This window comes from Panicum hallii, chromosome 1 (genome assembly GCF_002211085.1).
Source record: "Panicum hallii strain FIL2 chromosome 1, PHallii_v3.1, whole genome shotgun sequence".
NCBI classification, from domain to species: Eukaryota; Viridiplantae; Streptophyta; class Magnoliopsida; order Poales; family Poaceae; genus Panicum; species Panicum hallii.
The window spans coordinates 1,206,720-1,231,800 of NC_038042.1; the positions used below are offsets into that span (position 1 = coordinate 1,206,720).

At 41.9% G+C, this 25,081-nt stretch overlaps 4 protein-coding genes and 1 pseudogene across 4 annotated transcripts; 3 read left to right on the forward strand and 2 right to left on the reverse strand.

The window, feature by feature from the left end:
• Positions 1 to 2,366: 2,366 nt before the first annotated feature.
• Positions 2,367 to 7,840, forward strand: LOC112879047 (annotated as a pseudogene).
• Positions 7,841 to 10,243: 2,403 nt separating this feature from the next.
• Positions 10,244 to 11,536, forward strand: LOC112900737 (GDSL esterase/lipase At5g55050-like). Its single transcript, XM_025969552.1, has 2 exons — positions 10,244 to 11,195; positions 11,326 to 11,536. Exons 1-2 carry the CDS (start codon positions 10,943 to 10,945, stop codon positions 11,361 to 11,363), a joined length of 291 nt encoding a protein of 96 aa, XP_025825337.1. The 5' UTR covers positions 10,244 to 10,942; the 3' UTR covers positions 11,364 to 11,536.
• Positions 11,537 to 13,907: 2,371 nt separating this feature from the next.
• On the reverse strand, positions 13,908 to 17,068 carry LOC112900726 (pentatricopeptide repeat-containing protein At2g17033). Its single transcript, XM_025969545.1, has 2 exons — positions 16,723 to 17,068; positions 13,908 to 16,353 (listed from the first exon to the last, which is right to left on the reverse strand). The coding sequence occupies exons 1-2, from the start codon at positions 17,002 to 17,004 to the stop codon at positions 15,199 to 15,201; spliced, it is 1,437 nt and encodes a 478-aa protein (XP_025825330.1). The 5' UTR covers positions 17,005 to 17,068; the 3' UTR covers positions 13,908 to 15,198.
• On the forward strand, positions 14,037 to 15,082 carry LOC112883780 (GDSL esterase/lipase At5g55050-like). The gene is made up of 3 exons (XM_025948998.1): positions 14,037 to 14,261; positions 14,488 to 14,737; positions 14,862 to 15,082. Exons 1-3 carry the CDS (start codon positions 14,037 to 14,039, stop codon positions 15,080 to 15,082), a joined length of 696 nt encoding a protein of 231 aa, XP_025804783.1.
• Positions 17,069 to 17,790: 722 nt separating the features above from the next.
• On the reverse strand, positions 17,791 to 23,268 carry LOC112893596 (serine/threonine-protein kinase STY46-like). Its single transcript, XM_025961012.1, has 16 exons — positions 23,039 to 23,268; positions 22,817 to 22,931; positions 22,247 to 22,332; positions 22,002 to 22,121; positions 21,267 to 21,321; positions 20,866 to 20,976; positions 20,695 to 20,745; positions 20,260 to 20,435; positions 20,062 to 20,169; positions 19,797 to 19,870; positions 19,526 to 19,701; positions 19,318 to 19,413; positions 19,155 to 19,235; positions 18,992 to 19,045; positions 18,312 to 18,446; positions 17,791 to 18,128 (listed from the first exon to the last, which is right to left on the reverse strand). The coding sequence occupies exons 1-16, from the start codon at positions 23,251 to 23,253 to the stop codon at positions 18,057 to 18,059; spliced, it is 1,725 nt and encodes a 574-aa protein (XP_025816797.1). The 5' UTR covers positions 23,254 to 23,268; the 3' UTR covers positions 17,791 to 18,056.
• Between the last annotated feature and the right edge of the window lie 1,813 nt (positions 23,269 to 25,081).

Here is a 25,081-nt window from a genome sequence, read left to right on the forward strand (position 1 = left end):
TGATGAGTGCTAATTCGCGAGACAAATTTAATAAGCCTAATTAATCCATAATTTGCCACAGTGATGCTACAGTAATCATCCGCTAATTATGGACTAATATACCTCATTAGATTCGTCTCGCAAATTAGCGCTGGGATTCTGCAATTAGTTTTGTAATTAGACTTTATTTAATACTTCTAAATGATAAGATTCTCTTTGATGTGACCTCTCTAAACTTTAGGCCTCAGAAAACAAACACACCCAGAGGGAGAGAGATTCATTGATTTGATGAAGGCAAGTCCCTGACTTACCACCTCTTAAAGCTGTCCATTCCAAGATTAAAAGTGTGTTCATTTCCTACTCTCTAAACTTTAGACCCGTCACATCAAAGAGAATCTTGTCATTTAGAAGTATTAAATAAAGTCTATTTCAAATTTTTTTTACAGATAGGTGCTAATTCGCGAGACAAATTTAATGAGCCTAATTAATCCATAATTTGCTACAGTAATCATCCACTAATCATGATCTAATATACCTCATTAGATTCGTCTCGCGAATTAGCCCTGGGTTCTGTAATTAGTTTTATAATTAAATTTTATTTAATATTTCTAAATGACAAGATAATCTTTGATGTGACGGGTCTAAATTTGAACGCACCATGTTGGCTAGATCTGCATGAACAGTACTCAAACAGTACGCTGCAGTGTTTGTTTCTGTCGTTTAGCGCCGGTTACGCTGTGAGTCCTCCGAGAAAGAGGAGGCAGGCCAGTGGCCAGGCAAGTGGGAGCCAATAAAATACAGCCCTGCCCAGCTCACCTATCACCTCGATGCTGCTGCCCCGCCGTTCACGCGACGGCAGGGATAGCCGGCCGGCTCCCCGACGGTGGCGGCGCACTTGCACGCGGCCCAAGCTTAATAGATGGAATCATATTAGGATACTATTTTTTACTATATTCTAACTCGAATATGGATATAAATTTGAATATTCTCGAATACGAATGTAAAACGGATGCCTCAAATTCGATTCAAATTCGAATATTTACTTGATATATAGTATAATATTTAGCTATTTTCTTTATTGATAGTTTTAAAATATAAAATTATTATATATATAAACTAAACAATGATAATATAATAAAGATAGCTCGTAAAAAATAGCTTATTTATCAACAAATATTTTAATAAATAAATATATAATAAAGCTAGAAATAAAAATATATTTTCAATAAATATAGAAATATTATTGATTAATATATAATAAAAAATATAAAAGTAATTTTACCTATAAATAGATAAAATAATAATATTTACGAGTAAAACTAATCTTCTTATAAGTTTATTATAAAATTAATAATATTGGTTATGGAAAATAAATATAACTTTTAAATAGTTCTACTGAAAACGGATACAGATAGTGTCGGATATTGAATGTGGAATCGGATAGGGAAAAAATAATAAAAATCGGATTCAGATATATTCACTTTACTACTGCATTAAATTCGAATTCGAATACGGATACGGATACGAATATCCATATTAATATTTAAACTATGAAAATCGGATATTTCGGATATCTCCTATCCCATACCTTAGATCGCCGGCTGCGCCAGTCACCTCGCTTCACTTCTTGTGGTCCACGACGATTGTTCCTCCTCCTCTCTACATAGTAATTCACGAGACACAAGACAATACTCTTTCTGCTGTAGTAGTAGTATTTCTTATCATGTTTGCTATAGTATAAGAAAATAATAAATTTTCTTTTTATATAAAAAATTAATAAATTTCCTTAAAAATTCTGTTAAATATGCTGGACTTGCCTACTTTTCTCATGTTATTTTATTTTTTAAATGGAAATGGAATGGAATCGGTGCCACACGCCCACACGTGATTGGCGCCCGGGACACGAATACCGTCGAACCGGAGGGGCCGGATCGCAAAAGCGCGCGCCTCCCTTCCACTCCCTCCCCCACCCTTCGTTTTGTCCTCCCCTTTCCCTTCCTGCCCGTCCCGTCCCGGCGCCGGCGGCCACCACCACCACCCCTGCCCCCACCTAAATCCCCTGCCCTGGGCCCCTCATTAAAATTCCCTCCTCCCCCAATCGCGTCGCGGCCCGCGGCACAGATTCCTCCTCCCACGCTTGGTTCCCTCCGCTCATTCCCTCCCCTCCGCCGCCGCCTCCTTCCGTCCGGCTGCGGCTTCCGATTTGGGGATTGCTGCGCGGTTCCTAGGGAGAGGGGGGCAGGGAGGTGGGTTACATTGGCCACCACGGCGTGGCGCCGCTGCGCCGCTACAAGTACAGCGGCGTCGACCACTCGCTCGTCGCCAAGTACATCCTCCAGCCCTTCTGGTCCCGATTCGTCAACGTCTTCCCGCTATGGTTCCCATAAGCACAGACTGCCACCCGCCCCCTCCTCTCCTCTCCTCTCCTCTCCTCTCTTCGTTTCTGCCTCCGTCGACGTCGACCTCGCCCATGCTCTCTAGTCTCTCCTGTGCTCAATGCCTGATGCGAGGGACTGTCTCTGCTAGAATATAAGCTAAATTTGTCACCCGACCAAGAGAGCATCTTGCCCTTCTGTTTCCTATTGGCTACTAGCGCGATCTGGTTCTGATTCACTGCTTGAACCGACATCTTCAGCTGTGACATATGTCATGCGTGTGTCATGTCATGGGTCATGGCATTTTTGTGATCTGGGTAATTTCAGCTTAGCTGGTGCTAATGTTCCGCAGAGCGGAGTGCCGAGTCCCAAGTTCAGCATAGCACAAGGAATCATCTTTAGCTTTGGTGATCATCTTGCGATGCAGGTAAAGCAGCAACTTTTGCTTAGTGGTTCCTTCTTTGCAAAGCTGAAAAAGACTGTTTTCAATATATTCTACAGCTTGGTTCCTGATTAGTTTATGAAACATGCCTTCAATGTGGCATATGAGGATTATGATCTGCGCCTTTAAACCGACATTTTTACTTTATTTATATGGGAGCAAACAATTAAAGTCTTGTCATTCTTTAGTTTTATTTTATCCTGTGAGCTCAATGCAAAATCATGTGTTTTATTTTATCCTGTTTTCTGTTATTTAGCTGCAAATTCTATCACTCTACATGCTAGTGCTCGCGCACTTCAACTTACATCCATCTTTTCTCTTAGTTATGTGCATTGAGTGCTAACCTTCTTTGTTATTATTTTTGTTGGGGTATCCATGTTGGGATGATCTGCAGACCAAACATGGTGAGAATTCAATTCACGTGCTGTTACTATGAGCTATGCTGCTTTTGTTCAGTCCTGAGAAAATTGGTGCTTGTTTTTTTTCTTTCCAGATTACACTGACAGGTTTCATATTTCTATTGCCATCGGCATTCCTTGGCTTTGTAAGTGTCTTACGGCAGTAAAGTTGTCAATACATATGATATTGTATTGTTCTGACATATATTTGTGACAGTTTCTTTCTACTTGATCACAGTACTAATAATCCAGTAACATATTGAGCCTTATTACCGTTTCCATTTTACCTGCAGTTATATTCACCTCATCTAGATACAGCACCTCCCAGATGGGTTCACCTTGCTCATGGATTGCTTCTATTCCTGTATCAGGTTCGTCAAACTTTATATGCTCACCCAAATATGCATTTCTTTACTATTGCGTACTCCCTCTGTCCTAAGTCAAACACTGCTATCTTTGACCAACAATATCTCTAGAAATAATTTATTTTAAATAGAAAAAATATATTTTTTATACTTGATTTTACAATGAATCTATTAACATCATTTTTATGTTGTCAATCATTATGTTTTTTTTGTTATTCATGGTCAGAGATATTCTGGGATGGAGGGAGTACCATATACTCATTTGCAGTGTAACATAAGTCTATCATTCAGCTAGCACTCTAATTTTTCAATCATACTTATAGCATTTTTTAAAATTTCAAGGCATCCATTGACCCATGGTATCTAGGTTTTGTAATCATTTTGAGTATCTTTCTGAAATTAAATGGGGTCTTCCTGTTTTCCTGGGATTTTATAGCTTCAGCGTTTTTATGAATATATCATGTCAAACTTTCGATTATTTTAGTTTACATGGAATGATACTGATGCAGATTTTTGATGCTGTGGATGGAAAACAAGCAAGGCGTACCAACTCATCAAGTCCTTTAGGCGAGCTTTTTGCCCATGGTAATCTCCACTTGAAACTTAAGTTGGTGGATTCTGTTTTATGAAAGCCCATATGGTGCTAATAAGTTTGTATCCCGTGCAGGATGTGATGCCCTTGCCTGTGCTGTAAGGCCACCTGCCAACCTTTTCCTTTCAAGTCCAATGATTCTGAAATTGTTGTGAATTGATTATTTTATTTTATCCATTAGTTTGAGTCTTTGGCTTTTGGAAGCACGGCAATGTGCGGAAAGGCTACCTTCTGGTTTTGGGTTATTTCAGCTGTCCCATTTTACTTCGCAACCTGGGAATGTTCTTGTGTTCTTTCCCAGTGGTTATAGTTTTACATTCTACAATCTACATTCTTGCCAAATTGGTGTTTCGTAGATTAATGTCTCCCACATGAATGCAATTCTTCTGAAGGCTTTCTAATTTTCAAAAACCAAACACATTATATTTTTCTTCACATGTATGGACCTTAAAACTTGATGTCTTACATTTCTTCTAGTAGTTTATTATGGATGCTTTGGTCTTGTGCATAATATATGTTGTCATGTGGGAAGTGCTTCAATGCTTTCGGAAAGTGAAGACACTTGTGTAATTAAAAATGGGGATATATTGCACCTACCCACTACCCTACTGAGATTTGCACAACTTGGTTTCTGCAAGTGCAAAGCACTGCACTTTTCAAGTTTCATAGGTTCATACTTTTTGTTGTTTATCATGATGCCTTCTTTTCTAATTTTGCTGCAATGGTTCTTGTTTTATCCTGTAATTCACACTTCATTGTTTTGTGCAGTTTTTTTACAAATACACTTATTCTTCCTAGTCAATGGACCAACTGAAGGCCTTATGCTGATCTACTTGTGCCATTTTTTCACCTTTTTCACAGGTATTAAACTTATTTAAACCACCAATTTTCAGGCTTACCAGGTCTCTGGAACTTTTGAAATTTTTTTGTTCCTCTGCTAATTCATTGTGCATGTGCATGAGGCCTTACTTAAAGCCATATGGTTAGGTGGTACTGATAGCTCATCTTTCCTTTTGTAGGAGCTGAGTGGTGGGCACAGGATTTCCAGAAGTCAATGCCCCTACTGGGTTGGGTGCCTCTTATTCCTGGTACATATGCTAGCACGTTTATGTTTTCTTTTATATTTATATTTATATATTCATACGGTCATCAAGTTTCTTTGATTTTAGAGCTATCCTATTTCTGATTTTTTTCCTGTTTATACTCTATGAAAGCTTCATTGTGAAGTCGGAAAACAAAATGGGCATTCCCTATACTGAAGTTCATTTCTCATTTCTTCTTTCCCCAGAAATCCCTGTGTATGACATAGTGCTGTGCCTTATGATTGCTTTTGCTGTAATCCCAACAATTGGATCTAAGTAAGTTCCATGTTACAACATGTACTATTTTCTAGTGGTATTTGTTGTGTCTGATGTTCTATATCGTTTTTTTTGTATATTGTTTGACCCTGTAATCTTCTCTTTAAAGCCTCTAAAATTACATTCAATGCTATATTATTTGTCAATCTAAAGTCCAAAGAAATAATAAGCATGTTTGAATTGTAGATAATATTGCTTCATGTGTAAGAAGATTAATTCATCTTTTCAATAAACAAAAGGAATAGTCTTTCTTTAATTGATATTTGTCCATTGAGCAAAACTGTTAGAGAGTGATAGTGAAGTTACAGTTGCAAATTGGACCACCTGATGGGCTGATACATGGAACAGTATAGTGCTAGATCTAGTTGATGTTGCAAGTGGAGCAATTGATGCTCTTTTAGCTGACATGTTTCTGAATATATCTGAGTTGAATAAGTACCTCATTTACTTAATGTTTTAGCTTATTATATTTATAATTTTGAATTGATCGAACATTGGAAATGCAATTATGGTCGACTAAGTTAATATTGCAACTGTACAGCATTCACAATGTATACAAAGTTGTTGAAGCAAGAAAAGGAAGCATGTTGCTGGCACTAGCTATGGTAATGTAATCTCTAAATTTACCCATTTTAGTCTACTGTTATGATTCCCCTGTCTTCATCTGATATTCTTCATTTGTGTCAGCTCTTTCCTTTTGGTTTGCTCTTGGCTGGAGTTCTTGTTTGGTAAAGCTGTTGAATCCTTTCCTTGCTTTATGTATATGAAGTTCTACAACACTCGACCTAGAAATTTGAGCTTAGCAATCTAAGCTGACGGTCTAGGTGAAGCTTCTAGTATATCACTTAACGATTGCATCTTATGCAGGTCCTACCTGTCTCCTTCAGATATAATGAGGAATCAGCCTCATCTACTAATTATTGGAACTGGTTTTGCCTTTGGCTTTCTTGTGGTAAGGCTTTTCTGCTGATTTTTATGACCAAATGCCTTGTTTATCTGTCCATTTCTGTGCTTATTTGTGTACCTGCTCATTTATAAATGGCATTTTCATGTTTAAATCTTAAAAGCATTGTGTCTTCTTGTTTCTTTTGCTGTAATAACCGCCCTGTTTCAAATACAGTAGTACAGTGTAAATAGATGGACATTACCTGATATCTGTTTATTGTTCCACAGGGAAGAATGATTCTGGCTCACTTATGTGATGAACCGAAAGGTCTGAAAACAGGGATGTGCATGGTACTTGCTTGGAAAGCCCAATAATTCTTTCTTCTCTTTTACACCATCCTCATATTTGCCCTATGCTAGCGTGCTAAAACATTGTGCTATTCTTTTACAGTCCCTTGTGTATTTTCCATTTGCAATCGCAAATGCTCTGACTGCCCGGCTTGATGATGGGTTTGTGTCTAGCTACCTTTTTCTATTATCATGTTTGTAATAATTTCCTGTCTCAACTGATCTTTTGGTCTTTGATTGTTTCAGAAATCCTCTTGTTGATGAGCAGCTGGTTCTCTTAATGTACTGCTTATTTACAGGTACTGCATTATTCTCACAACTTATCTTTTCAGTAACAATCTACAGTTGTGCGCTAAAGTACTAAGTTGATCATTTTTCTTTTTGCTGTTGCTAAAAAAGTAATATTTCATCATAATTTAACCTGCTAATTCATCATAATTTAAGGGTGTTTTGCTGGTTGGTGGCTTGCAAATTTTAGATCAGTAGCCCAAAGCTATTAATTATTTTAAATTGCCTTCTTACAGGATATCATGAGAAATTGCATGTAGGTTTGTAGCTCTCTTATTCTGTACGAGCATGGGAAATCAAATCTCACTATTTTGTTCAATCTTGGCAGTGGCACTGTACATGCATTTTGCTACATCTGTTATTCATGAGATCACCAAAGCACTTGGGATCCACTGCTTCAGGTTTGTGCATCGATTCATTGCCACCATCTTCTTTTCCACCTGTTTTCATCAGTCAGTCAGTCAGTTGAAACAAATTTTGTCTTGTGACAGGATCACTAGGAAAAAGGCATAATTCACATCTATGAGCATCAGTGTTGCCCTGGATTGTATAATCGATCTATCACAAGTGGTGCGTGCCTGCCAGACAAGAAATACTCTTATTTATCTCCATTACATCAGCCATTACGGGGATGGTGACCCCTGAAATTCACATCAGCATGACGAACCTGCAGGCAGACAAACGAGAAAACCGTGCATTTCTGAAACATTTAGTAATATTATGTTGTATATTACCTTGAGCATGTGCCCATGCATGGATGGGTATGGTGCAGAGGACGGCATGCAAGATGGAGGGTGCTGAACTGCTGATGATGATTCTTGCGGCATGCAGCCACACGCGCCGAATGGAGGATAATACACCGTGAAAACAGCACTCTTTGGAAATAAAGTAGGGATAGAGATAGCTAAGGAGAGATGACGATGAAGACATCGTTGATCCTCATGCTGATCGTCGTCCTCGTCGCCTCGCGTAAGTTGGTTACACATAGCTACTCCCAGTTTCAACTTTTCTGAACATATGAATTTTGTTGTGTGCTTAGATATACGTATGGTTGGTTTTAGAAAAGCTAAAACATCTAGAGTTCAAAACGGAAGGAGTACTAGCTAGCATCTCCCTTGCTTCGTTCCCTCTTCTCTTATATTTAGAAAAGCTGAAATAATCTATCTATAATTCGAAATGAAGGAGATTTTGCTATGCATTTAGATATGCGCTACGACTAACTCATGGCATTTTGGATCATATCCCATGCATTTAGTATTAACACGTAGTACACGATGAATATGGGCGGCTGGACGTTGCATCACTAGCACCTGTGATCGTCTATCCTCTTGTCGTAACACAGGCGTATGTTATTGTGAAGCAAATAAAATCATGCATCCTCATGTACGGAGGCATATATGAATGGCAGCTGGAAGCTAATTAATTATTAACGCCTACTAGCTGTGAAAATTAAATAATATCTTCACATACACAATCGAACTACTTTCTTTACACCGAGACGTGTAACGCCGTTACATTACGTGAGACGTTACCCACCTTGAGCGTTGCTAAGCCATAATCCCAACATGCATCATCCGGTACACGCATATAGTTTTCTGGTTGAGCAGTAGAATGCTTTTCTTTTACCGCTAGCGTAGCAAAGAGAGGTGTACTTAAAAGAAAGATTCTAGCCAGAAGAAGAGATGCGCTTTTTTGAGGCTTTTACTTTTCATATGACCTTAGTAAAGACGAAATTGCCAGAGAAAAAATTCACCGACTGAAACATATAACCTTTTCTTGAGAAAAAAAATGCTAAAGGTGTGGAAGCTCACACACTATTATTCCACTACTTGCAAGTCAAAATCTCAAACATCAACCGGTGCTGACCAGAGGAAGAATTCTAATAATTTAGTAACCAACCAAATGCCAAAATTGTCTCCAGGCCATAACATTAAGGAAGGAAATAAAACCGAGACAATTACTTCCATCTATATACACAGCCTATAATAATTAATCCTGGGAGTAAATAATATAATTAAGGAGATTCTAATCTCTATGGAAGTACATCAATGGCATCCAGCCAATTGGTCCACAGGCATTGATGTACTTACTACCTTTATTTTTGCAAAATAAGTGCGATTCCTTTTGGAACGGTAAAATAAGTGCGATTCGGACCAGACACCTGGACGAGTTTTCATCCAGGTGCATAATCTGAATTGCACAATTTTTCTTTTGAAACGGAATTGCACATATTTTGGAATGAATGGAGGTAGTAGGCATATTCTAGAATCTACGCGCGGCCAGCACGCTTATATATATATATATATACATAAGTAGGTGGAGATGAAGGATGACTACGTCTACGGTAGCTAGACAGAACATCATCCGTCCTGCACATACATACTCATCCAGCAATGGAGTTGGTGATGAAGATGCGCAGCGCGAGGAGGAAGACGACGACATTGATCCTCCTGCTCACCGTCATCCTCATCGCATCACGTAAGCAACTGCAACAACGCATTCAGCAGTCTTTCAATTCCATCCGCTAGCTGCTACGACGACTAACTTGTAGCAAATTCGATCCATTCCTCCATGGACCATGAATGATGCAGGTGAGGAGGCCAACATGATGGTGGCGGCAGAAACAGGCGACCCTTGCGTCGAGAACAAGGACGCGTCGCCAGAGACCAAGTGCTTCGTGAGTTGCTTCAAACCGGGCAAGTGCAACGAGTGCTGCAAGAACTTGGGCTTCGTCCGCGGCAAGTGCTCTAACTTGGCCTGCTACTGCTGCACCACACCAGAAGAGAAGCCCACCATCACCTGATCCATCTCCGCTTTATACTGCTACCAGCTCTGCCAGATCTAGTGCTGCTCATATATAGCTCTATGTACCCGGCCAGCAAATAATATATATATATATATATATATATCACACACCCCACTGTGCGTATGTCCGCATACTCTTTTATTACTTTTGAGTATGTTTATATATTAATTCTAAGATACTTCAAAAAATATATATAAAAAATTTCAAAAGCACCCCTATTTTTAGATATATTATAATTATACCTTAGTACTAGTATATAAAAATTAGTATATTCACATACTATATGTATCATATGTATGGTGACATACTCAATATATATATATATCATCATAAATGTTCTAGTATGATCACATACTTCATGTACATGCTCTTTATTGGGTCAGATACGTCCTACGTCATGAGATACACACGTGGGAGTAGTTACGAGTGCATGTAGAATAGATTATATATATCGCTGCCTGCATGAATGGATCATGGATGGATGATTCTTTGTTTCTCTCCACGTGCTGAAATCTTGGATCATATAGACCGTGATGGACTTATATAATCAACATGATGAATAATCAACTGAAACTAGTTAGCACTTCGATCTTACATTCAGAACCTAATAAGTCTGACCGAGTTTATAGGAATCCACGAAACCACCTCTGACCTTACCTGCTTGCTCATAGCTAGTCAGAGCTCTATCTCACTCATTTTTTATACCCAGCAAAATATACTTTTGAAACTTTCAAGTATTTGCTGCTTGTATCGTATCCTCAAAATTACTTCTCATCTTAACAGTCAAATTAGTACATCAGAGCAAACAATTCGTTTTTTTTCTTTTGGCCTTGTGCTAGTTACTTGAGTATCAAAAGAGCACAACGAATTGGTAACAGGGCAGCAGGTAACCAGCTACGTACGAGGAGTCGCACTGCCAATGGCATTACTAGCAGTCTAGCACAAACGGAGCGTGACAGCTCATTATCAATTCATTTGGGTTACTTGAGTGTTAGTTGTTTACTTACCTCTAGTAAATTACTGTTACTGGTGCAATCACATACATCTAAATGTGTCCACATGCCTGCTGATCGTGCTGCACACTACTCGGGTTGTGGCCATCATCCATGGCTGTGCGACGAGCTGCTGCGCTGCTTCACCGGATGCTTCTTGTGGCGGCGGTGGCGGCGGCGAGTGTGGCCGCCGGGGCCAAGGTCCCGGCGATGTACGTGTTCGGCGACTCTACGGCCGACGTGGGGAACAACGACTACCTGCCGTGGAGCATCGCCAGGGCCGACTTCCCCCACAACGGCGTCGACTTCCCCGGCGGCAAGCCCACCGGCAGGTTCTGCAACGGCCTCATCGGCGTCGACTTCATCGGTGAGCAACTCAGTGGCCACTACTGTAATTCTTAACTACAATGCGCATGCACACAGCTTACAGACTAATGCATCAAAACTGCGTTGAATGGATGTTTTTTTGTTCTTGTTGTGATGATGAAAATTTGCAGCCATTGCTATGGGGTTCAGCAGGAGCCCACCGGCTTAACTCTCACTCATAGCGCTAATGCTGCCAACAGCAGCAGTGAGGCGACGAGGAACATGACCATGGCAGCCGCAGCAGCCTACACTACCGGAGCTAACTTTGCCTCTGGAGGCTCTGGTCTTCTTGATTCCACTGTATATCTAATTCACCTCACATTACTTCTTCTATACTTTTGAGACTTCATCTTGTCCTTAAACAGATACCGTAAGGGACATATGCTCTAATATCTGACTAGACAAAATCTCAGTTAACTTGTTTTCGCTGTCTAGGAAGCATTTAGCAAATTCAGTTCCACAAAAAAAAAGGCTTTTAGCAAATGTAGGCTTAGGCTGCCTTTAGGCTGAATCCAGTGGTGGGGGGAGATATCTCCCCGCCACGTCAGCTCTCACCCCCACTCTCACTCCACTCTCACCCCACCCCTCCAATGCACAGGCTATAGTGCCAGCTCTCATTTCTCTCTCCTTCACGTCAGCTTTTCTTTTTCAGATTTAATTATTTCAACCTCCTTTGTTCGAATACGCAAAAGAATTCAAGAAATAAATTTTATTCAACTAAAAAAAGTTACCAATTACATAATAAATAAAAAATTACATAATAAATAAAAAAATTACATAAATCTAAGGATGACTATGTGCTCACACATGCTCAACCAAGTCCTGCTGGAGCTGTGCATACATCGGTGAGTCCCTCGTCTCGGTGTCCATCTGAATTCTGGCAGCTAGGCTTGGTGGTGCATCGTTGTGGATCGCCTGACCAACATTGGACGCAACTGTCTCATAGATCTCGTCCAAATCGGTATCACGCTCGTCATCGATGATCATGTTGTGTAGGATGACACATGCACGCATGATCAACCCAAGAGTACGCTGTGAGTAAGAGAGTTCGTCCGGGAATTGCTATAATGTTGAACCTAGACTTGAGCAGTCCAAACGAACACTCGACATCTTTGCGCCAAGCTGCTTGAGCATTTGTGAATACCTGATGCTTCTTACACTGCGGAAGAGTAATACCCTTCATAAACACTGGCCAAGAGGGGTAGATGCTGTCAGCAAGGTAGTAACCCCTATTGTACTCATGTCCATTAACCGTAAAGTTCATTACGGGTGCTTCTCCTCTAAGCACATCAGTGAATAACGGCGACTGATTGAGTACATTGATGTCGTTGTTGGACCCAGCCACTCCAAAAAAGGCATGCCAGATCCAACGATCATACGATGCAACAGCTTCTAAGATAATGGTGGGATGTTTTATGTCCCTCCTTGTGAATTGCCCCGCATGTGCCTCCGGACACTTTCTCCACTGCCAATGCATTCAATCGATGCTCCCTAGCATGCCTGGAAAGCCACGCTCCTCGACTTTCGCTAGTAGACGCTGAGTATCCACGATATTTGGTTAACGGCAAAACTCATCCCCGTAACAGTGAATGATGCCTTCACAGAATTTCTCTAGACAATCTAATGCAGTTGATCTAGCTAGCTTTAGGTACTCATCTATCGAATCTGCAGCGCCTCCATAAGCTAACAAGCGTAAGGCCGCGGTACACTTTTGTAGTGGAGAGAGACCACGATGATTGCAAGCATCTTCTCTTTGGGTGAAATATGGAGAGTATTCACCTAATCTACGCATAATACGTAGAAAAAGTTGACGCCTCATTCGGTACATTCGCCGAAAGTAATTCGGAGGATAAACGCAGTTGTCGGTGAAGTAGTCTTGGAACAGCCGATCATGGGCACCCTCACGATCACGCCTGATGTAGTGTCGACGACGTCGCCTTCTGCTTGACTCCTCTTCAAGATTGAGCATCGCCTCCTCATACTCCGCTTGGAACGCATCGATCGTTTCAGCCTCCATTCCTTCACTCGAATTCGTGGTAGATGAAGACATGGCGTCGAGAAGAGTGAAATTGAAGTGTGGACGGGAGAAATGAGCTCAAATGGGGTGGGGAAGGAGTGAAACCCGGGTGAGGTATTTATAGGGGGGTTAGGGATGAAATTTGAGATTTTTTGCAATTTTTTTCGAATTTTTTGGAGTTCAAACGGTCAACTAATTCAACGGATAGTCCGCGTGGACCAATAGAAACGCGCGATGTCACTCCCGCCCCACCCCTCTCGCCGCGCAAGCCGACGCCAGCGCGCCGCCTCGCTCCTGCCCGCCTCCCGCCCTCGCGCTCCTGCCAACGCGGGCGAGAGCGGGCGATAGCGCCCGCTCCCGCCCGGCAGGATCCATCCCGCCCTCTCTCTCCCACTCGACCGCCTCCCGCCCGTCTCCCGCCTGCACCGCGCCGATAGAGGGGCGGTACCGCCCCCCACTGGCACCAACGTTATGGTACACTTCAAGTATTATAAATGTGTGATGACTCCGTTTCAAAAAAAAAGTGTGATGACCGAAGATACTTTTTGGTAGATAGATCTTTAATTGTAGCTGTACATCAAGTGATTCGTTACTACCTATAAAGATGAAAATATTGCTCACAAAAGTTCAGCCGAAATAACTATGTCTGTACTCAGCTCATAAATTAGGTGAAGCACATTCATGACATCAAAGACATTTTTTTATCCCTTTCCAATTTAAATTGCTAGTACAGTTAACAGTAGCAAGTATCAACATAAATATTTGGAATAAAAACATTAAAACCAAAATTCTTAATGGCATTTACACCAGGGATCTACAATCAGCATGATGCAGCAGATAGAGTACTTCTCAGACCTCAAAGATCAGATGTCAACCAGACTTGGCACTGCTAGAGTGTCGGCCTGGGCCTTGCTGTCGAAATCAATCTTCCTTGTAAGCGCCGGTGCGAATGATGCCTTTGACTTCTTCTCACAGAACAGATCACCGGACTCCACCGCCATTCAGCAGTTTTCTGAAGCTATGATCTCCACATATGATAGCCATGTCAAAGTAAGAATTCTAGTCGATTCTCTTCAACGCAGACAAACCCATACGTTATGGTACCTAGCAAGTGACTCAGGATTGTGACTCTGAAACAAAAAATATCTGAACATTTGAACTGAACGTGCTTCTTCATTTAATCATACTTCAAGGAATCAAGGCACAAGTCAGAACTCTAGGACTGACAAAGCAATCTTTATCAACCATATATAACTGTATATTTGGCGTGCTGCAGACATTGTACAATTTGGGAGCGAGGAAATTCGCGGTGATCAATGTGCCACTAATTGGGTGCTACCCATACTTGAGAAGTCAGAACCCAAGTGGAGAATGTGTTGATGCATTGAATCAGTTGGCCAAGAGCCTGAATGATGGAATCAGGGAGCTGTTCAGCAATCTCAGCTCAGAAATGCAGGGCATGAAGTACTCCATTTCCAGCGCCTATGAGCTTGTCTCTAGTCTGATTAAAAACCCGCATGCTGCTGGTAAGTTGCAAAAAATGAGCAGTGATATTCCGGATATGAAATCCACACATTGGCATTGAAATAGCAGTTATTAGCCACCTCTTTCTCCAGTATTTCTGCAGCGTTGCTCCCTTTTTGCCTGCAGGGTTGGAGGAGGTGAAGAGCGCATGCTGCGGTGGTGGCAGGTTCAATGCTGAGAGAGGGTGCATCCCCAACTCCAACTGCTGCAGTGACCGCAGCAAGTACCTCTTCTGGGACCTCGTGCACCCTACCCAGGCTACTTACAAGTTTGCGGGCCTTGTCTTCTATGATGGACCAGCGCAATTTGTCAGTCCCATCAGCATCAAGCAGCTCATTGAGGCATAATACTCCAACATCAGAACAAGGATTAGGTCAACACTTCTTTGAGCACCTTATATAGACTTTCTATTATTCTACAGCATAGCAAAGATGCTGAGCTACCTTGCAATTCATCTGAAAACCTACACAAGGGTGGAAAAAAATTGTTCAAGTTTTCTGAAAAGCGTAAATACAAATGGTTGTTGACTCGTTGCGTCAGGTAATTTATCTGTAACCTCCTCAGGCACTGGAAAGCTGGCAAGCCATTGAGTCACCCTATCTCGCTTTGCCACAAGACGCCCTTTGTTCCTTGTGGATAGCCGAAGGGGGCTCCCCATTCGGCTCAGAACCTCTTGTGCCAGCTCCCGCACTTTGGGCTCACCTCGGACATCACTGTGCTTCCCAATGCCACACACCACAGACACCTCCAACGGTAACGTGCGACCCTTTATCACATCTACCCACTGCAGCATCAGCACATAGGCTGCAATTGTACTGAACCCGTGCAGATTAAGTTTCACCTCTGTATCAGACCATTCTGTTGCCCTGTCCAGCACCGATGAGGCCAGAAGCTCGTGCACCAGCTCAGCTTCTGATGCTAGTGTAGATACAGACTTGAGCTTCTTGACCAACCCCGCTGTTGACAGCGGGAGTGAAGGATCCAGCTCTTGAACCACCAAAGCAAGTGTGGGACATGAATTGAGCACAAAGTTGTATGCTTTCGCAGTTGGTGCGATGCGCAATTTCCTCATCTTCTTTAACCATGCCAGCATCTTGGAATGATCACGGCAAGAGCTGTAGCATGAAAGCACAATGTTCACTGCGCCGGTGCCCAGGCGGATGCCAGCATCTGACATGGATGCAATAACCCTCTCCATCTCAACTAACGAGCCTGACTTGCCATAGCATTTTGCCACCAATCCAAACTGGAAAGCTTCAGGCTGGTAGCCGAGAGAGACCATCTCCCTAAGTGCTTCCTCTGCCTCACTGGCCAGACCCATCAGGCACAAGGATTTTATCATGGCCATGTAGGCCTTGCGCCCGGTGTGCGGCATAGACCTTAGCTCAGTGTAGAAATCCACCGCTCGATCTTTCAGCCCGCGCGAGGAGAAAGCAGCCATGAGATCACAGTAGAATAGAGCCACCTCATCGTTGGACTGGAGGTGCTGCGAGATGGAGTCAGAGATCAGGGACCTTGATTCCCCAGTGCTCCCATTGACTTCAAGCAAGGCAGCAACTGCAGCAGCATGAACAGAGCTCCATTTGAACCACCGGGCCTGAGTGACTGCCTCATAGAACTGCAATAACAATAAAAATCACAGTTTATGACGAATCAGGTAATGATTTTTACTGCATAACTCATTTTGAAATAGAGTTCAATAAGGTTAGACCTTTAAAAGTGTCCTTGGCATGCACATGCACAAATTATGAAATGACAGTTCATCATAAAAAGGCGAAACAGGCACTCAGAGTCTCAGACACTACAACTACAACCGCTCGAATTCAGAGCTCATAACTAGCCAAAGCTGAATTGGTCGCTCATACTAGACTGTAATGCTACTAACAAGGACAGGCATCAACTTTCTATACACATCTCACCAAATTATACATGGAAAAAAATGAAGCAGTTTTCTTGGCGCGGTTAACCAGAAAGACGTCAGATTTACCGGGATGGCGAGGGGGTCGGAATCCATGAGGAGCCTGGAGAGCGCGGCGAGCGCGGCGCGCTCCGACTTGGTGCCGACGTAGCTGCGGATGACGCGCTCGGCCGCGCCCGCCGTGACCGTGCGCTCCAGCTCCGACATGAGCCGCCGCTCGCTGCGCCAGCTGGAGCCCCCGCCTGACGCGACCCGGCGCAGCGAGGACGAAGCCGCGGGGGAGAACCTCCGGCGCCGCGCAGCCGCGGCCTGCGCCGGCGCCGGCGCCGACAGGGACGCCACCGCTGGCATGGCTGGTTGGACGGTGGCGGCGCAAGTTCCCTGTTTCGGAATCGGATGAGATGAGATGACGATGCCTTATCGTATAGCAGAGCACAGGCCCTACATTACATTAGTATATAATTCCAGGGAAATATAATTCCTCACTTGAATTCAACTATTCTTTTTTGCGTAGTCACTTGAATTCAACGTGAAAAACGTGCACAAAAATAAAGATTCAAATCCTCTGATAGCATATGCATGAGATTTTTAAAAGAGACATCCCCACACTCTCACATAGCCTTCAAATTCGCAGTCACCAAAAATAAATGTGATAGTGCTCCCTTGTGGCCTTGACAAAACGGATACTGAACGGTCTAGCAACTAAATGGACCCAATTTCATCACTGAATGTCTTCATCATGCTTTGGCAATTATGTGAACATTCGCGTACGTTTACTCTCTGATATGAGTCCATTAAAATTGCAGGAAAAAAGAATTCTTGAAAAACATGTACAGCTGATCGATGTATACACCAGTGTTGAGCAACCTGTGGTAACCAGTACAAACCACCCTGGAACACCATTAGATTATTTTGTTCCAAAATGGCAGAATTTGCCCGTGATTTCAACCTGCAGTCAAATCTGCGAATGGTTCTAATGGAATCTGAAAACACGGCCAAAAATGTTCCAAGTACCGGCGGGGGGGGGGGGGGGGGGGGGGGTGTCTACAATTCCCTCCATTTTTACCTTGCTTACTAATACACAAAGGTTGATGCCAGTGTCTCGCCTGCGGTAGTTTCCATTAAAAAAATCAGACATGAAACAATGTCATCAGATACTTATTTTCATTCAGAACGTCTCTTCAACCTTATGAAGATTCAACAAAACTAGAACAACAAAAGATTAACAGGGGTCAAAAAAGAAAGGAAGAAAAAGAAGTAAATTTGCCAAAAAAGCGCAAAACTGCTACAGTTACATATGTTACGACTGATTGACACTACACTACAAGGCACATTCCTCCAGCAGGATGCTGCAATTACACTATGCATCAAGCACCGACATTCGAGTAACTATTCTGTGCCCTTCAGTGATTTCTCTTCAGTGCTGAAAGAAAGCCTGTCTTCGTTTTGTGGCGACCCTCAGTGTCAGTTCCCACCTGTTCCAAAGTGAGGTGAGAATCATGGTTGGTATGTTCAGTATAGCATAACATTCGACAGGAAACAATAGCAATGTCAAGTTTAGCAGGGACCAAGTTTTTGAGTTACAGAAGAAAATCATGATAATTATATCTAGACATGTGATAAACTGGTGGTGAGAACCAAAAATACAGAGGGCTGACCTCTTTGGAGAGTCTCTGAAGAATTTCCAGTATCTCAGAGAAGTCAGGCCTTTCAGCTGGATCTCTATGCCAGCATTTCTGAAGCAACTTGATGAGCTTGGGGTGGGTGTCTTTTGGGATTGTCGGCCTGATGCCCTGCAGAGAATGCACACGGGTGAAGCGAGTTCTTCAAAACAGGTAAGTGAAGAATATGATCTACAAACCCAAAATTTACCCAAACTACTATGAACTGTAAAAAGTCTCTAGAAAACCTTGTAAGCTTTGTAATAAAAGATTTTTCTTTAAAAGAACTGGCCATACCAGTTTCACCTTTTAAAAAAAAGAAAAGAAAAAAGAAACTGGTCCTGGCTAGCTGTTTCAACTTGTTGTGTATAGAGTGAACTTGTTTATATAATATTGTATAATCTGTTAATAAACAATTGCACAGCAAAGAAAGACAATCCGGTATTTAAATGACTCTTCCTCGAAAGAGCACAGGCGGCATTCACTTGTAAAAGACTGTTCTTAAAAAGAATTGCACCCCTCCCTCTTCCCAAGTCTCTGCACATGCCCTTACCTAAAATAAGAACTAAAAATACAACACCTTCTAGATGTAGCTGTCTATGGGTTCCATCAAGGTAAATCCTTTGTGGGCTAGTACTAATGTGTGGAACCAAGTAGAGATGTTTAAATGCTCTTACCTTCTGAACAACACCTATTGCTGCTTGCAGTGGTGTTAGGTACTCATAAGGGATCTGACAAATTGAACAGTTATCAACGTCAACCTTCACAGGTAACTATATATTAACTAAAAGTAAGAGAAATTGAGAGACTAATCATGTCAAAGCATACAGGTGCCATTACCTTGCCAGTTAGCAGCTCCCATAGAACAATTGCAAAACTAAAAACATCTGCTTTGTGATCGTAAGGCTTATGTTCAATGACCTGAAGTTAAATAGCATCTGTATGTTAGTTAGTGACAATAAGCATTACTTTCTTATGAAATATGCATGTGGATGATGTGCACCTCAGGTGCCATCCAACGGTAAGTTCCAGTCTCTGCAGTCATCACTCCAGATTGATCTTTCACACGAGCAACACCAAAATCTGCAACCTTTACAACCTGCAAAATATATTCCTTTTAAGTTTTGAGATCTAGTGGTATTAGCAAAGATCGATTTTCAAGTTCTCGATCAAACAAATAATATGAATTACGACATTGTGAAAAAGCTGACCCTGTTTTCATCCATGAGAAGATTTGCAGTCTTGAGGTCACGGTGAATTATGTTGTTTTGATGCAGATAGTTCATTCCTTTAGAGATATCAATTGCGACCTTTAGTATTTCTGGAAGCTTGAAAGTGCTGTTCTTTTTATGGAGGTAATCATAGACACTCCCTCCTGACATGAAATCTAAGACAAGGATATGCGAGAAAAAAAGGTGTAAGGGGATCAAACAAGAAACTTTTGGCATGTCTACTACAGAGATGGATTTAATTGTAGTATACCTGTTACAATATATAAGTTTGGTTGTCTTGTACAGGCACCGATAAACTGCACAACATTCCTGTGACGAACCTTTCTGCAAGCATGTATAAACCAAGAAACAATTACATAATTATGAGCCTATAATAGGATTTGAGATCTTCAATACTAGACAAATTCATAACAAATTGAGATGGAACCGTTTCAGTAAAGCTAATGTCAATAAACAACAAATTCAGATGGAACTGTTTCAGTAAAGCTAATGTCAATAAATAATTTCAAACTAACCTCATAATGTACACTTCCTGTGCAAAATCTCGGTACATATCTGCACTGATGCGCTCAGGCCTCACTACTTTGATGGCAACATCCTGACTGCAGTATGATCCACGGTACCTATGGAAACCAAGTATCAAATAAAGCTCTGAAGTTTCTACTATTTCTACTTTATTGTGACTAGGAAAAGTAAAGAAAACCTAAACTTACAAGTCGCCATTTGATCCTGAAGCAACTTTGTTTCCAAGCTTGAGCAGTCTCAGATCAATTTCCCAAACATCTGCACCATCTGTTGGTATTTCCACACTAGTAGATGGCACACTTGCTCTGCCTTGCCAACCTTCTGATGATGGTGATGGCCTGCTAGATACAGGGCAAGCCTGTGCCTGTACACAAACGCAAACTTACCACAGTTAAACGATTGCAATGCTTTCTTGTAATTTCAGAACATCAGAATAAATGTTTCTAGAAGCACTGGTGTGCATATGTAACATTAAAAGTATTATTATTTCGGTGTCATCAATGTTTGAAGAAAGCAAGATTTTTAATGTTCCTCTTTTTAGGGAAATTAAAAAGATTATTGGAATTATTAGATCCCAATAGGTGATCTGCTTTGATAAGATAAGAATGGGAGGAAAGGAGTACCTCAATTTTGTGAAATTTCTGAAGTAACTTTCCTTGTAGCTGCTCAGTACTCTGAAAATTGCAGGAAAAGAAATTATTATTAACAACATAAACATTGCTGAACTAATAGAGTACTTAAAAAAGCAAATAATCAATTGCAACGATGTCCTGAAGCAAAGAGCAGCTCCGTACTTCAAGATGCCACCCAGTGACAACAAATACATCCAATGAGTAGCCATCGATTGTTGAAAATGCATGTGCTTCTTGGATGTCAAGTCCGAGCTCAGCAAGTAAACAGGTCAGCTGCAAATAAGTGTATAAATGACATAGCGTAAGCCAGCAAGCAGTCACTGAACAACAGTCTGTTTATTTAAGTGACTTCAAATGGTTTACTGTATATTGTTAATTTCTTTACCCAATTATCAATATTTTTTAATAAAATATATAGTTTCACTTATTATGTTTATCGACTCCATGCTAGCTTCTAAATTTACTGAATTGCACTATCCCTATTAACTGCAAGCGTTGGCTGATTGTGAGTAGCTTTTGTCTGAGAATTATACTTTATTCCAAAGATAAAGAAGATTGCCTACCTGACTAAGGAGCTTTGGCTTATCAACCATGGCAAAGGTTATCTCATGCATTGGCCTGCAAGATTCAGAATAAAGAGAGCTATCAATTAGCAGAGAATTACCTTCTCAAACTGTTTGCATATCAAGTTATCAACAAGCTCTTTATGTCCCTAAATAATATTGGTTTTCCTTTCAGGTTATGTACTCGGGACAAATGCAGGCCTCCAAGCATGGCCATTTACCAGTTCCATACTACAAAATCAGACCAGAATTAAACACAGAGATGCTAGCTCAGGTGAGTACAGAGTATAGACCTTGTGGGGGATTTTTTAATTTCCACCCCCAACCAAATTTGAGATATTTATATTTCTCGTATATAGATGAAAATTGTACATATCCTAACATCTAAAATCATTGCTTTTAAAGAAACATCTCAAGTCATATTGGAGCTGATATGCAGCTAAGCATTAGCAGAATACTGTCTACTGCTATCTTCTATTAAAGCATAGACCAAAACTACATACTTCAGAAGGCAAGTACCAACACAATATAGCCATATTTGTATTTTCAAAATTGCAACACCAAAATCTTACAAACAACATATTGAGGTCCAAAAAGGCGAATTGCTTCGTTGTTAACCTGCCAATAAGTCAAAATGCTACTTCTTTTCCCGAGGAATGGAAATGCTAAACTGAAAAAATAAATCGCAAAGCAAGCATGACCTTATATATGTGCACTGAGAAGGAAATTATTTACCTGGAAATGAGATGTACACTGTGATCGGTATCATTGGTGCTTCTTACATCACCCTCACTTGTTTCAAGCCCAAGCGCCTCTAGATTGGAGGAAGAACCAAATGCAGGAGGCGGGTGGATCCTGAAGAATTGTAACACAACCACAACATTAACATGCGAAAACGCGAAGAACTGTATCGATATATAGAAAGGTACTGGTACATGAAACAGACGAATTTCATCTACAAATATATAGATCATACGTACAACTGGTTCGGTAAGTGATTAGAAGTAACCATCTCCATGTCAGGATCGAGAGAATCACCCATATCACCGTCAATAATCCTAGAAACCTGATGACCAAGCATGAAATCAATCGATTTGCTTCATAAATCATGAACAATCACATATCAGCTTAATCCAAGAAATGCCTTTAACGGAAAAAAAAACAAATGATGCAAGCTCTTGTAAGCTCCAATTTTGCACCATCGAACAGGTCCGAGATTATACATGATGCTGAAGCGAGAACAAGAACAAGAAAAAGGTGCATCTCCTACAATAAGCTCTACTCGTTGGTATGATATAGATCATGTCAAAGGAGTGCGTAAACTCCAGGAACAAATAACAGCATCCTAAAAATTGCATTTTTGCTTGCGAGCTCTATTCTTTGGTATATATGTGTGATGGAACAAGTTACTGGAATGGACAGAACTCGGAAGACGATGCATAGATTCCTGAACGAGATCGAGGAGCAAATGAAGGACGACGCGTGTGGGACATGCAACTAAGCAAGCATGTGATGACAGTGTATGCGAATACGATGGGTGGATTTCTGACCTGCACGACGCGCACCGACAAGGCGGGCCGCCTCTCCGGGTCGCGCGCCTCCTCCAGCAGCCGCTGGTGCGTGACCACGTCGTCCGCCCTCTCCGCGTTCACATCCAGCGCGTACCTGCGCAAGGGAACCCGCGTCAGGCGAGGCAACAGCACGGCGCAACGGCCAGCGGCCAGTAGATCACAACAGGAAATCCCCGGGGCGAGAGGCGGCGAGCGGCTCACCGTGCGGGGAGGCGGTGGAAGTGGGCCCAGAGCGCGTCCTCGAAGGCCGGCGAGATCTCGGCGGGCGCGGCGCCGGCGGAGGAGCGCAGGCGGGCGAGCACCTCGTTGTACACCTCGAGGCGGCGGCCGTGCTTGTCCGTCCGCCGTCCCCCCGCGCCGGCCTCGGACTGCCGCGCCGGGGCCGGGGCCGGGGCCGGGGGATCCTCCACGGCCATGGATCTAATTAATCAACGGCGAACGGCGGCGGCGATCGACCCAGTCGAGAAAGGCGGCTTGCGCAGGCACGAGACGGCCGTGCTGCGGCTACTGCCCTTGCATGGAAGGTGGTGGCGCGCACGTGAGGAGACGGCGACAAAGGCGAGAGCTTTATAGCGATGGAGAGGCAGCGATCGAGTAGTGTGTGAGTCGGAGACGGACGCCGTGGCTGATCCGGAGAAGTAGTAGTAGTCGGAGTCACAGAGGAGAGAAGCTTGGTTGGTTTAAGGGGAAAATGTTACCGAGGTCCATCCAAGGTTAAAGAGGAAGTAAAGAAATCCGAGTAAATTTCGCCATTTGGGGGAGAAATCAAATTAAACTGAGATTTGTTTTTAGGCAAAAGACTAAATATTGAGGAAACATTTTTGGAGAGATAAGTTGTCTGAGGTGGATCTGGATTTGGATGCCGATGATAAATATATTAAATAATCGTGGAAACTAAGTCAAATGTGATGTGGAGAATGGAAGCTGTTACAGGGACGACAAGCTATCCATTGTTTTCTCCTCCTTGTTCAGAGGAACAGCAGGTCAACAGCACTCAGCACCACACACACACACACACACAAGGTTAGGCATGCATATTTGCTAGGTCTACAAGGCCTCTGCAACCTGCAGATATGCATGAGGAAGTTCAGGTCCTGTGTGGCTGGTGGTAATGCGTTGGTTAAGACACAGTTGGGTTCATCTCTCAGATTAGCATTAGCTGCAGGTACATCCCTCCTGGACACCCAACGAGCTGACTAGATGGGCACCCAACTTGGAGTAGTAGTATGGATTTTTAGCGTCACTATGTAGCACGGCATGATTGCGTAAATAAATGAAAAGGATATTGTAAAGTATTAGGGCAGGAGTTGTTTAAAACTCCATAGCTGTTTTTTGGAACTTGAGCACCTGCATGGATGACTCATGCACTGTCTAGCTAACACTGTGTACACTTCAGTAAGTTCGTGAAACTCAGACAAAAGATACATCACCAAAAGAAATGGAAAACAAACATCCTTTTGATCGGGCAAAATCAAATCATCATGTGCTCCCTAAATAAGTTGCTTTAGGTGTAGAAATTATGACATTTAAAATCAGTAGTTTTTATTTTCTCTCCTCCTTTTCTGGGAGATTCTTGTTTGACTTTTTGTTCTATGCTTATAATAAATTTCACGGCAAAGCTCTTGCCGTCTACTATAAAAAAAAGCTATCTAAATTACAGGCGTGATTCATTAGCTAGACAGCTTGCATGCAAGAACTTCAATTTTCCTTCCTTACAAAGCTTTTGCCCATCCATCTTCTTTTTGTAGACAACAAACAAACCAAAATTTCAAAATAGGAAATGAACTTTTCATATTGAGATTTAAAACCTCATCATAGCACCTATGAAGCATGACTTTTTTACAAGAATTTCGACTAGCACGTTATGTTTCTCAGACAATGGCCCTGACACTTTAAATGCACTTTCTAACTTTTAGAATAAACATAAAGACAAGAAGATCTTCCATGGTGGTCAGCCTAATAAGAAAAGCATAGTCATCAGTTCATGACTTATACATGCTCCATTCTAGAGGTATAAACTCACAAGAGTTTGGAAAAAAATGAGATAAAGCTCTAATAAAGCTGATTGAAGAGGGGAAAAACAGAAAACACAAGAAGAGCGTAAACTATTAGATACAGTTGGGTGACTTTAAAAAACAAATAGCCCACCCTGTAGAGGTAAAATATGAATGAAATCAAATGGAGTCAAATTAGATATTAGGGTTATTGTCATGCACGGATGACTCTACACAACCGCTACTTCAA

Coding starts and splice junctions, on each gene's coding strand:
- LOC112883780 (XM_025948998.1), top strand. CDS start 14,037: ATGATGCAGCAGATAGAGTACTTCTCAGACCTCAAAGATCAGATGTCA. Junction 14,262..14,487: donor CATATGATAGCCATGTCAAA/GTAAGAATTCTA, acceptor GGCGTGCTGCAG/ACATTGTACAATTTGGGAGC. Junction 14,738..14,861: donor TAAAAACCCGCATGCTGCTG/GTAAGTTGCAAA, acceptor TTTTGCCTGCAG/GGTTGGAGGAGGTGAAGAGC.
- LOC112893596 (XM_025961012.1), bottom strand. CDS start 23,253: ATGGCCGTGGAGGATCCCCCGGCCCCGGCCCCGGCCCCGGCGCGGCAG. Junction 21,322..22,001: donor AGTGTACATCTCATTTCCAG/GTAAATAATTTC, acceptor TGAATCTTGCAG/GCCAATGCATGAGATAACCT. Junction 19,236..19,317: donor ACCGTTGGATGGCACCTGAG/GTGCACATCATC, acceptor ATTTAACTTCAG/GTCATTGAACATAAGCCTTA.
- LOC112900726 (XM_025969545.1), bottom strand. CDS start 17,004: ATGCCAGCGGTGGCGTCCCTGTCGGCGCCGGCGCCGGCGCAGGCCGCG. Junction 16,354..16,722: donor CCGACCCCCTCGCCATCCCG/GTAAATCTGACG, acceptor TTGTTATTGCAG/TTCTATGAGGCAGTCACTCA.
- LOC112900737 (XM_025969552.1), top strand. CDS start 10,943: ATGGCTGTGCGACGAGCTGCTGCGCTGCTTCACCGGATGCTTCTTGTG. Junction 11,196..11,325: donor CATCGGCGTCGACTTCATCG/GTGAGCAACTCA, acceptor GAAAATTTGCAG/CCATTGCTATGGGGTTCAGC.